The 12,381-nt window shown below is 39.0% G+C and overlaps 1 protein-coding gene across 1 annotated transcript; it reads left to right on the forward strand.

Moving 5' to 3' along the window:
- Window positions 1–7,831: 7,831 nt before the first annotated feature.
- igfals (insulin-like growth factor binding protein, acid labile subunit) lies at window positions 7,832–10,498 on the forward strand. The gene is made up of 2 exons (XM_063012346.1): window positions 7,832–7,894; window positions 8,205–10,498. Exon 2 carries the CDS (start codon window positions 8,207–8,209, stop codon window positions 10,007–10,009), a length of 1,803 nt encoding a protein of 600 aa, XP_062868416.1. The 5' UTR covers window positions 7,832–7,894; window positions 8,205–8,206; the 3' UTR covers window positions 10,010–10,498.
- Window positions 10,499–12,381: the final 1,883 nt, after the last annotated feature.

Below are 12,381 nucleotides of genomic sequence, written 5' to 3' on the forward strand. Positions count from 1 at the left end.
AAAAAAGAATCCATGTGCCAGTAAGACTGTTAAAGGGTGTAAAAGATGTAGCACATTATGTGCAAAATAAAACAACAAAACACTATATGGTTATGTAGCTGAAGAACTGGATCAGTTGGTGTCTTCCGTACCCAAGGGGTTAAGTGATGTTAAAAGTAAATATAATCTGACATCGCTAAAATGCTTCTGTCCCTAGTTTTTTGGAAGGTGTTTTAGGCATTGAATTATAATAAGTATATATATTTATTAAGAATAAGAATAATAACAATACAATGCATAAGGTACACACAGTATCTTTGCCTTAAATGCTTATATTAATTTATATAAATTACATTTCATTTAATGTATTTAAAACATTCATTACAGATTGCTTCTTTGTGTTTTTATGTGCGTCTCACTGTCCCAACTGATCAGGAATAATTATGACATGTACCTGATTCAAATGTGTACATTAGTATTTTATTACACAATACTACCTCAGTAATTTCCATACTGAGTAATAAAGTATCTATCTACCTACCTACCTACCTACCTACCTACCTACCTACCTACCTATCTATCTGTCTATTCAATAAATTTCATAAGAACTATTTACTATTGCAATGTAAGTAAATATCGTTATTGATTTACCTGGTGTCTGTGGGTTCTAGCCATTTAATTCAACAAAGGGAAATGTCGGTTATATGCAGTGTATGTCTTACTGAAATCCAAAAACATTCTAATAAACACTAGTAGTCATTATGTTTTAAGGATTCAGAGATATCATGATAGGTGAGTCTAATGAACATACTCCTGAATTTGATAGGCGAGTGAGAACCCAGAGGTACCAGATGTGCTATCACATCAGCAACACTTTCTCTAAGGCTGAATGACACCATTTCATTCAGACGGCTTGCTCCAATCTTTTAAGAGAGAACTTTCTGGTGATAGTTAACTGACAGGTATGGGTTGCTGGCAAGGGGTGCCAAGCAGGCTGATTTGCACTATCATCAAGCCTATGTCCCAAGCCATCCTGAGCAGCTGGCACTGTCACTCAGCCTGACACATCTTGGTAAGCCGGTGTCAACCTTGGTATTGTATAAATCCAAAGAGAGCCAATGTCTATGTACAATGACACTACAGCACAAGGATTCTCAATCTTTTTTGACAAGTTACTTTATTTTAAGTGCTCAAACTTTTTGTGACCCCACCACAGATTCTCTTGCTGCCTGATGGTATTTATTAAAAAGCTATAATTACATTAATTACATTAATTAAAAATTTACAATTCAACTTATGGATTGTGTTTAGCCAATTAGGTGCAGGCTAAATCAAAAGAAAGACTTTCAAATCATCCAAACCAAATCCAAGCAAATCTTGGCCTGCAGACCATGAACAGAAAAATATAAGTGTACACATCAGCAGTTGAGGTGCATTACCTGTAGTTGATATTGTCATAAAAGAAGCAATAAAGTGAATAAGTTTATTAGCCTTAGCTATTAAACTTAAGGAAGTCTAGAAATATTGTAATTATAATTTTTTTAATCTAGTTAGATTTATCAGACAGCCTATAACTCAGTAATGTTTATGTAAAAATCTCCTGGACACAAATTTGCATCATAGACGACCTTACATAAACTCCAGATATTGAGAACGCCAATCCTAGCAATTAGCACCATTATCAAGCTACAACTGATAAAGCCAGGGTCTGGCCATTAGCCACAAATGGATGTTCAGCCTGGACACTAAAGAAAACGAAAGAAGACGCATTCAGGCTTTTGAAAACAAGTGCATCAGAAAACTGCTGAGATTCTCATGGAGAAAGATAATGACCCATGAGCAAGTTTACAAGATGGCCAGAACAGAAGTCCCACTTATGTTATATTGGGCACCCACATAACAACATTGAAGGCAGCGTTATGACAAGACTTGTTAAAGATGACAAGGAAGAGCAAGAGTAAGCTGGATTAAAAACATTATAACGTTAACGGCATTATCAATGGCTAGTCTGCAACAAGAAACACGACACATAGGGCACTGGAGATAATTGACCTATTTGTGCAGCCAATCATCACTGCATGATGGTGTTACAGTGACGAGACATATAGTAGTGACATGAATGCAGCATTTATTATGTTCATCCCAGTCCCCTGAACAATTAATTAAAAAATCTGACACAAGCTAATGAGGAGAGTCCACAAATAAAACCAACCTGTAGAATCCTAAAAATCTGGGAAAGACTAAGTACTCCTATGTTGACAAAGGAGTTGATGTGCTGAATGCAGGGGGTGGAAATAGGCAGTGGTAGCTCAGTGGTTAAGATGCTGGACTGATAATCCTAAGGTTGCCGGTTCAAGCCTCACCACCACCACTGTTGGGCCCCTGAACAAGGTCCTTAACTGTATCCAGTCATAATTGTAAGTCGCTTTGGATAAAAGTGTTTGCTAAATGCTGAAAATGTAAATGAAATACAACCCCAAATCAAAAAAAGTTGGGACATGAAAAATACAAATAATAAAAATAAACACAGTTTCTTACATTTACTTTGACTTTTATTTGATTGCAGACAGGATGAATTTGAGATATTTCATGTTTTATCTGCTTAGCTTCATTTCATTGATTAATAAACATCCATTCCTGCATTTCAGGCCTGCAACACATTCCAAAAAAAGTTGGGACAGTAAAGCATTTACCACTTTGTAATGTTGCCATTCTTTTTCACCACACTTAAAATACATTTTAACACCGAGGATACAAAGTGATTTAGTGTTTCAGCTTTTATTTTGTCCCATTCTTCCTGCAAACACGTCTTAAGATGTGCAACAGTACGGGGTCGTCGTTGTCAGATTTTTTGTTTCAAAATTCTCCACACATTCTCTATTGGGGACAGGTCAGGACTGCAGCAGGCCAGTCCAGTACCCGTACCCTCTTCTTCCTCAGCCATGCCTTTGTAATGTGTGCAGCATGTGGTTTTGCATTGTCTTGTTGAAAAATACATGGACGTCCCTGGAAAACATGTCATGAAGACAGCATATGTTGCTCTAAGATCTCAAAGTACTTTTCTGCATTAATGCTGCCATCACAGAAGTGTAAATGACCTTTGCCAAGGGCACTGACACAGCACCATACCATGACAGACCCTGGCTTTTGGACGTTGCTGATAACAGTCTGGATGGTCCTTTTCATCCTTGGTCCAGAGCACACGGTGTCCATTTTTTCCAAAAAAGACCTGGAATGCTGATTCATCTGACCACAATACGCATTTCCACTGTATAATGGTCCATCCTAGATGCCTCCAAGCCCAGAGAAGTCGACGCCGCTTCTGGACATGGTTAACATAAGGCTTCTTTTCTGCACAGTAAAGTTTTAAGTGGCATTTGTGCATGTAACTCCGGTTTGCCAAAGTAATCCCTTGTTCATGTGGTTATATCAGCTATTGTTGAGTGGCGGTTCTTGATGCAGTGCCGTCTGAGGATAGAAGATCATGGGCGTTCAGCTTAAGCTTGCACACTTGCCCTTTATGCACTAAAATTGTTACCAATTCCTTGAATGGTTTAATGATATTTTGCACTGTAGAGGGAGAAATGTGCAAATTCCTTCTAATCTTTCTTTGAGGTACATTGTTTTTAAACATTTCAATCATTTTCTTACACATTTGTTGACAAACTGGAGATCCTCTGATCATCTTTGCTCATCAAAGACTCAACATTTCCTGGATGCTGCTTTTGTACCAAACCATGATTACAATCACCTGTTGACATCACCTGTTTGGAATCACATCATTTAGTTCTTTACCTCATTACTAGCCCTAAATTTCCCGCATCCCAACTTTTTTGGAATATGTTGCAGGCCTGAAATGCAGGAATGGAGGTATAATAACAAATTAAATCAAGTTGAGCAGACAAAACATGAAATATTTTGGGTTTAAACTGTCTGCAATCAAATAAAAGTCTAACTAAATGTAAGGAACACTGTGTTTTTATTTTATTTGCTTTTTCATACTGTCCCAACTTTTTCTGATTTGGGGTTGTATTTTTTTTATATATTTCTAATTACCTACACATAACATTTGTACCTATTTTACCAAGGGTGCCAATCTTTCTCGAGGCTTACTGTATATAGAGATTACAATTCATCGTAATAGGCAGCTGCAGGCTGTGGATGGATGGCCAGTATCTATATGTGGCTCAGTGAGAATATGACATTTTATTTAAGAATAAACCCACATAACAGGCTGCTCTGGGAGTGTGATGTCCTTTTCAAAGTCTTTTTTTAGGAAGCTGCGGTTTAACGCAGAATCTCACGGTCACTCAGTCTACCAGTTTCTTTGTGGAATATACTGTATATGTTACTGAGCGGGATGGGTCAGGAATGCAAAAATAACCCAAGATGAAGACATTCAAGCCAGAATAAAGCACTGGTTTCAGCAGTCAAGCATAAGTGTCAAGCATAGGTCATCTCTGCAAATGTCCATGACCGAGTCAGTTTGAAATAATGACCATACAGTCAGCAATCTTAATATGTGTCACTGAAAAGCAACATTTTTAGAGTACCTTAAATCTCTAGGTCATCTTAAATTGCCTTTATAATTTAATAGAAAATAAACAGTTTAGAGGAGCTGGACCAGAAATGACTGGACAAAGCTTATAGTTAAGCTTATAGTAAAAATGCCTTAAGCAAATAATGTAGCCCTGTTTAAGGATAATGGCATGGCATCTAATGATAGGAAACAGCAATAGGCAGTAATAGTGAGTGAAAAACCATACACCGATCAGCCATAACATTAAAACCACCTCCTTGTTTCTGCACTCACTGTCCATTTTATCAGCTCAACTTACCATATAGGACCACTTTGTAGTTCTACAATTACTGACTGTAGTCCATCTGTTTCTCTGCATGCTTTGTTAGCCCCTTTTCATGTTTTTCTTCAATAGTCAGGACACCAAAGGACCACTACAGAGCAGGTATTATTTGGCTGGTGGATCACTCTCTGCACTGCAGTGACACAGCAGCTCTGATGGAGTTTTTAAACACCTCACTGTCAATGCTGGACTGAGTATAGTCCACCAACCAAAATTATCCAGCCAACAGCGCCCCGTGGGCAGCGTTCTGTGACCACTGATAAAGGTCTAGAAGATGACCAACTCAAACAGCAGCAATAGATGAGCAATCATCTCTGACTTTACATCGACAAGGTGGACCAACTAGGTAGGAGTGTCTAATAGAGTGGACAGTGAGTGGACACGGTATTTAAAAGCTCCAGCAGCGCTGCTGTGTCTGATCCACTCATACCAGCACAACACACACTAACACACCACCACCATGTCAGTGTCACTGCAGTGCTGAGAATGATCCACCACCTAAATAATACCTACTCTCTGGGGGTCCTGACCATTAAAGAACAGGGTGAAAGCAGGTTAAAAAAGCATGTACAGAAACAGATGGACTACAGTCAGTAATTGTAGAACTACAAAGTGCTCCTATATGGTAAGTGGAACTGATAAAATGGACAGTTAGTGTAAAAACAAGGAAGTGATTTTAATGTTATGGCTAATCGGTGTATTCGGTCATGCACAGAAATGTTTACAGCATATACAGTAACTGTAAAGAAAAGAAATGTCAATGACCTTGACATGGCTGTATTACAGTATAGTTAGAGTTTAATTACTCAGTGTTTCTTGTAAAATGCTACACTGCTCTCTACTGCTTATAGTATGTCAGTGCACCTTGAGGAATTATATTTATTTTAACATAAAAAGAAGCAGCTGAAAGATTTTTTACACTTGTTAAAGTTGTTTTAAGAGTGCTTTATAAATAAAATTTACTTACTTACTTACTTACACATGTATGAACCAGTGTTTAAAATAAATCATGCACTTTAAACTCTCTGGGCAACACTCTGGGGAAGACTCTGGGGAAGACCCTGGTTTTCGGCCTTGCCTTTATACACACAGACTTCTCTAAATTATCTGAATCTTTTAATGATGAAGTACTGTAGAGTATGAAATTCCTAATTTCTCTGCAATCCTGCATTGAGAAGCTATCTCTGTAGGACAACTTGCAAATTCAGTTTTTTACTAATTGGTGATCCATCCTTGCTTGTCAACAACTGCCTTTGATTACTGCTACTTTTATACCAAACCATATCAGCAGCATCTGTTACCTATTTACTGTAGCTGTTTAATTTTGGAAAGTTTCTCATTTTCTCAATTTTATCATTACACAACCTTGTTTAATTTCTGTTGTGTAGCAGGCATCAGACTAGGAATTATACAATCAGTAATGTTAAAAAGGTAAAATATTCAATATCGTTTCTCGCTGCTCATCGTATAGAATCTCACCTCTGCCATCCGGCTGGGCTGGGCCGCTATATGAACAACGTTTGGCTGTTGTTCATCCAGCTAGGGAGCCAGATAGGGACCTCATAACTGATGCAATCACGACCTCTGCTGGCTGATTGATGGTGTCTGCACAGAGTAGAGGAATAATGCTCACCAGGGTGTTTCTCTGTGCACAAGGCTGATTGGCATGAGAACTCGCCTCGTGCAGGTAAAAGATGCAGTCGGGTGCTGCTCATGTGTCGGAGGGGGCGTGTGTCAGTTTGCGCTCTTCAATCAGGGGTGGGGGTTAGCACCAGTAAAGAGGAAGCATAAGAAGCATAACACAGTTGGGTAAAAATTGGACGCGCTAAAAATGGGGAGAAAGAGTGAGACAATGCTTAAAAAAAAAAATAATAAAAAAAAAAATATCGTTTCTCTTATAAAGATCTGGGTTCAAATCTAAGCTGTGTTATTGGCCTGTCTGAGGAGAAGGGGTGGCTAAAACCTTGTAATGGATTGGCGCCCTGTCCATGTCATTTCTCCCAGGTGCCCAGTGTTTCCTTGTGGAACCACACCTGACACGACCCGGACCAGGATGAAAAGCAGTTAATGAAAAGTAATTGAAAAGTAAAAACCCTGGGGCAGCACAGTGGCTAAGTGGGTAACACTGTCCCCTCACAGCAAGAAGGTCCTGGGTTCGATCCCCAGGTGGAGCGGTCCGGGTCCTTTCTGTGTGGAGTTTGCATGTTCTCCCTGTGTCCGCATGGGTTTCCTCCAGGAGCTGTAGTTTCCACCCACAGTCCAAAAACAATCAATCAGGTTAACTGGAGACACTGAATTGCCCTATAGGTAAATGTGTGTGTGTATTGTGTGTCTGCCCTGCGATGGACTGGCACCCCGCCCAGGGTGTTACTGTGTGCCTTGCACCCATTGAAAAGCTGGGATTATGATTATAACCATCTACCATTCAGCCCACAATAATGATTTACTAATATTTATTTTTATTTTCTATCAGGTAGTCAACATGATAATTAAATTAATAATAATAATAATAATAATAATAATAATAATAATAAGATGAAGAATGTGAATACTACACAAATAAAAAAAGAAAGCAGTGATTTGTAAGAATTATTATAATGTAAACAGCACAAAGAAAAGGGTTTTTACTCACTCACTCACTTTCTTTACCGCTTACCCCCGCCCCCTAATCCCCCCCCCCCCCCCCCCGAATGTAGAAAGTGAGTGAGTGAGTAAAAACCCTTTTCTTTGTGTTGTTTTCAATATTCCATTTATTATTATTATTATTATTATTATTATTATTATTAATAATTTAATTATCATGTTAACTACCTGATAGAAAATAAAAATAAATACTAGTAAATCATTATTGTGGGCTGAATGGTAGATGGTTCTAATCAGCAACAGTAAACAATACTGACAAAATCCACAACAGTTATCATCAGAGTAAGGACAAAAAGGGTTAATTTTGTTCCTGTGGCTTAAAAGGGGATGAGACAGCCTAGTCTTTCCACACACACATGCCACCTTTCAGTAAAAGCCACCCGGACAGTCCAAGACTACTAAGATAACAGGTAAAGCAACTAAAGCCAATAAAAAACTAAATCAAAAAGTAGTTAATTATAATTACAATTGTCTTAAAAAATATACGTTTTTATTTAATTCAAAATGAGACCAAAGATTAAGAGAGGAACAATATTTTAAAGGGATCTGTGATGTAAAAAAAAATGATTGAATTGTTATAAGGGAAGAATTTAAAGTTGTTTGTATAATTTTGATGTTTTATGAATTATTGAAAGAGCTCATTCAGAAACAACTAAAAACCTCCAGAATGTAAGATTAGTGTTTAATGTTTAGAGATTACAACTGTTCTTTTCTTCATAGGGATGAACTCTTTAATGCTTGTGCTTTTATATGCACTGGGAGCTTCGTTGGTGTGGGCAGATGCTGTAAAAGAGGAAACAAAAGCTATGGAGGAGTCCATTCTATGCTCAAAGAGCTGTACCTGTCACCATGATGACTATACCTTAGATCTAATAGTCTTCTGCAGCACGCGAAACTTAACACAGGCTCCTCCCGACATCCCTGTATCTACACGCACTTTATGGCTGGATGGAAACACGTTCACTGTCCTGCCAGCAGACTCTTTCAAAAATCTGACCAATCTGGACTTCTTAAATCTACAAGGTGGGCAGCTTTCAAGCCTTGACACCCAGGTATTCAAAGGCCTGAATTCACTTGCTCATCTCCACCTGGAGCGAAACAATCTCCGTTCATTACCTGCTACAATTTTTCAAAATACACAAGGCCTTACATCCCTAAATCTTCACAACAATCAACTGTCTCGTATCGATGAAAGGCTGTTTGCTGGACTCTCCCACATATGGCTGCTAAACCTAGGATGGAACTTAATTTCAGTTCTTCCAGAAACTGTGTTTCAGGACTTGCACGGGTTACGGGAGTTGGTTCTCGCTGGTAATCGTCTGGCTTACCTGCAGCCTCAGCTGTTTCAGGGTCTTACAGAGCTTAAGGAGTTGGACCTGACTGGAAACTATCTGAGAGTTATCAAGGCAAATGTTTTTGTTAAGCTTCCAAGGCTGCAGAAGCTTTATCTCGCCCAAAATCAGATAGTGACTGTGGCCCCAAGAGCATTTTTAGGCATGAAGTCTTTGAGATGGTTGGACCTTAGCAAAAATAGACTTTCCATGATTCATGATGATACATTCCTTGGCCTACACAGTCTGCATGTACTTCGCCTGTCAAACAACTCGATTGCCAGCCTAAGGCCAGGTACCTTCCGTGATCTTCATTATCTTGAAGAACTTTGCCTGTGCCACAACCAGATTCGAGCCTTGGGGGAGAGAGTTTTTGAAGGACTTGGTCATCTTGAGGTACTCAACTTAGAGTACAACAGGCTGCAAGAGGCACGACCAGGTAGCTTTTTGGGACTAAGCCATCTGGCTGTGATTAAGCTTAGTGGTAGCTGTTTTCAGAGTTTACCAGACCAGATTTTTAAAGGACTATCGAGGCTTCACAGCATTCATCTTGACAAAGGGTGTTTGATGAAAATATCAACTCAAGGTTTTGTTGGTCTGTCAGGCCTACGTCGACTTTTCCTACAACACAACAACATCTCTGTGGTGGAGCGACAAAGTTTTTCAGAGCTTCAAGGTCTGCAACAGCTTGACCTAAGATTCAACAAGCTGGCAGTACTCAACTCTCACACCTTTTATGGATTAAAGAGTATTGATTATCTTCTGTTGTCCAACAATCTCCTCCAACACCTTCCATCTGAGGTATTTTTACCACTACAGCACCTTTCCTGGCTTGACCTCTCTGGGAACAAACTAGAAGTTCTACATAATACGACACTGCATATGCTGCCTCGTTTACGTTATCTCAACCTAAAAGACAATGGGCTAAGCACGTTTCCATCTTCCATTCCTAATAGTTTAGATCAACTCTGGCTCTCAGGAAACAGCTGGAAATGTGACTGTAGTGCTAAACCTTTTAAGGATTTCACCTTGCAAAAGCTTAATGTGGTTCCAAGACAAGTGGATACCCTGGCAGAAAGTGAAGAGTCACATCAGCTTATCACAGTCTATAACAATATCACATGCGCCAGCCCACTAAGTCTCACTGGATTAGACCTGCGCGATGTCAGCAGTGAAAACTTTAAGGACTGTTAAATGTTTTGAATAATAGTATGATTCAGACAAGTTCACAACCAAATAATGCTAATTAACTGTGGATATTACATTTTCTTAAGGACATTTTTGGTATTTCTCAGTAATCCCACCAAACTAGATTGTTACTAGATTGTTGTAGGCATGTGTTTGTAGGCGAAGATATTGTTTTACATTATTGGGAGACTCACGTATATAAACTTTTGTTATTTTAGTTATTCAGCTGAATGCAGCCTAACTTTCTTCTTTTCTTGTATCGAAGCTATTTGCTGTAAGCTACATTCCTGTAGTACCTGTGCCTTTCTACTTAACTTGATTTAAACAAAGATAACTGTAAAAAAGTGATTAAGAGACTTGCACTATTTTATGCCTCAAGTTTACAAATCAGAGTTACTGCTTTTTTTTTCATTGTTAATGTTTGTTATCAGTAATGTGGGACAAATAATAAAAGAGTTTCGATTATACAAATGGCCAAAGCATGTGGACACCTGACCCTGAGCTTGTTGAACATTCCTTTTTTAAACCATGGACATACTGTAAGTATTGAGCAGTTTCCCCCTTAGCAGATACAATGACCTCCACTCTTATGAGAAGGCTTCTCTTGCGAGGCATTTATCTGTGAAGGCTTTCACAACTGATTGTTCAGTGGCTCTATGCCGGCCACTATTGTTTTTCCACTATAAACTTTACACCAAACCATTTCTTTATAGACCTCACTTTATATACAGCAACACAGTGATGTTTAAACACCTGAACTCAATAATTACATTTCATTTACATTTTAGGCATTTAGCAGACACTTTTATCCAAAGCGACTTACAGTACTTTGACAGTGTATTGTCTAAGCAATTGAGGGCTAAGGGCCTTGCTCAAGGGCCCAACAGTGGCAACCTGGCAGTGATGGGGCTTGAACCAGCAACCTTTGGATTACTAGTCCAGTACCTTAACAACTAGGCTACAACTACCTTGTGTGTGTTAACATACTTTAGGCTGTATGTCCTAGTTTGGGATTAATAAATCACTTAACCCGCTATGGCAGCATTCCCCAACCTTTTTTGGACCATGGGCCATTTTCATATAAGATATAATTTCACAGACCGGCAGGGATGGGAGGATTTAACAGTACTAGTCACAAATGATTGAAAATGAGCTTTTTTTGCTGCAACGAGACGCTGCTCCCACCTAGGGCTAATATGAGACAATAACACCCTAAATATTTTGAAAATGGACAAAGTTTTTGAGTGAAATGGTGTCAGGGACCTAAAAGCTTCCTAAACACAGGGTTAAATATTTTTTCCCAACAAAACAGAAAATTAATGCCATAGAGGGTTAAGCTTCTGTTGAAAGCTACTAAGCTACTAATTTCATGTGAACTCTTGTACTTAGTAACTGTTCCCTTAATGTCAGGAATATCAAACAAGAATCAGAATAAACAAGTCATGTTTGGTTTAGTCCCACTAAGTAAACATTACCGAGCAGCTAGAGACAGACTTTCAAATTCTTGCTCATATAAAACATTGACTATAATAGGAGGTTAGAAACAGTATAAAAAATTTAATAATGCATGTGTATGGTAAACATTATAAAGAAAATGTTTAAATCTAGAGTCAGAATCCAATTTACAAAGTTCCCTCTCTAAAATCACACACAGTTGAAAGTGCCAAAGGTTGATATATTGCTGGTTTACTCTGAACAGTGCTGGGTTTTGGTGGTTGGAAATCAGTATAGCCAAAATAAAATAACAACAAATGGTAGTTGGGGACCAGAATAACCAACATAAAAGCACAACATTTTGGTTGGTGACCACCAAAAACCAGCAAACCAGCATATATACACCCATCAGCCATAACATTAAAACCACCTCCTTGTTTCTACACTCACTGTCCATTTTATCAGCTCCACTTACCATATAGAAGCACTTTGTAGTTCTACAATTACTAACTGTAGTCCATCTGTTTATCTACATACTGTTTGAGCCTGCTTTCACCCTGTTCTTCAATGGTCAGGACCCCCACAGGACCACCACAGAGCAGGTATTATTTGGGTGGTGGATCATTCTCAGCACTGCAGTGACACTGACATGGTGGTGGTGTGTTATAGTGTGTGTTGTGCTGGTATGAGTGGATCAGACAGCAATGCTGCTGGAGTTTTTTTAAATACTGTGTCCACTCACTGTCCACCCTATTAGACACTCCTACCTAGTTGGTTCACCTTGTAGATGTAAAGTCAGAGACGATCGCTCATCTATTGCTGCTGTTTGAGTTGGTCATCTCCTGGACCTTCATCAGTGGTCACAGGACGCTGCCCATGGGGCGCTGTTGGCTGGATGTTTTTGGTTGGTGGATTATTCTCAGTCCAGCAGTGACAGTGAGGTG

This window comes from Trichomycterus rosablanca, chromosome 2, assembly GCF_030014385.1.
Source record: "Trichomycterus rosablanca isolate fTriRos1 chromosome 2, fTriRos1.hap1, whole genome shotgun sequence".
NCBI classification, from domain to species: domain Eukaryota; kingdom Metazoa; phylum Chordata; class Actinopteri; order Siluriformes; family Trichomycteridae; genus Trichomycterus; species Trichomycterus rosablanca.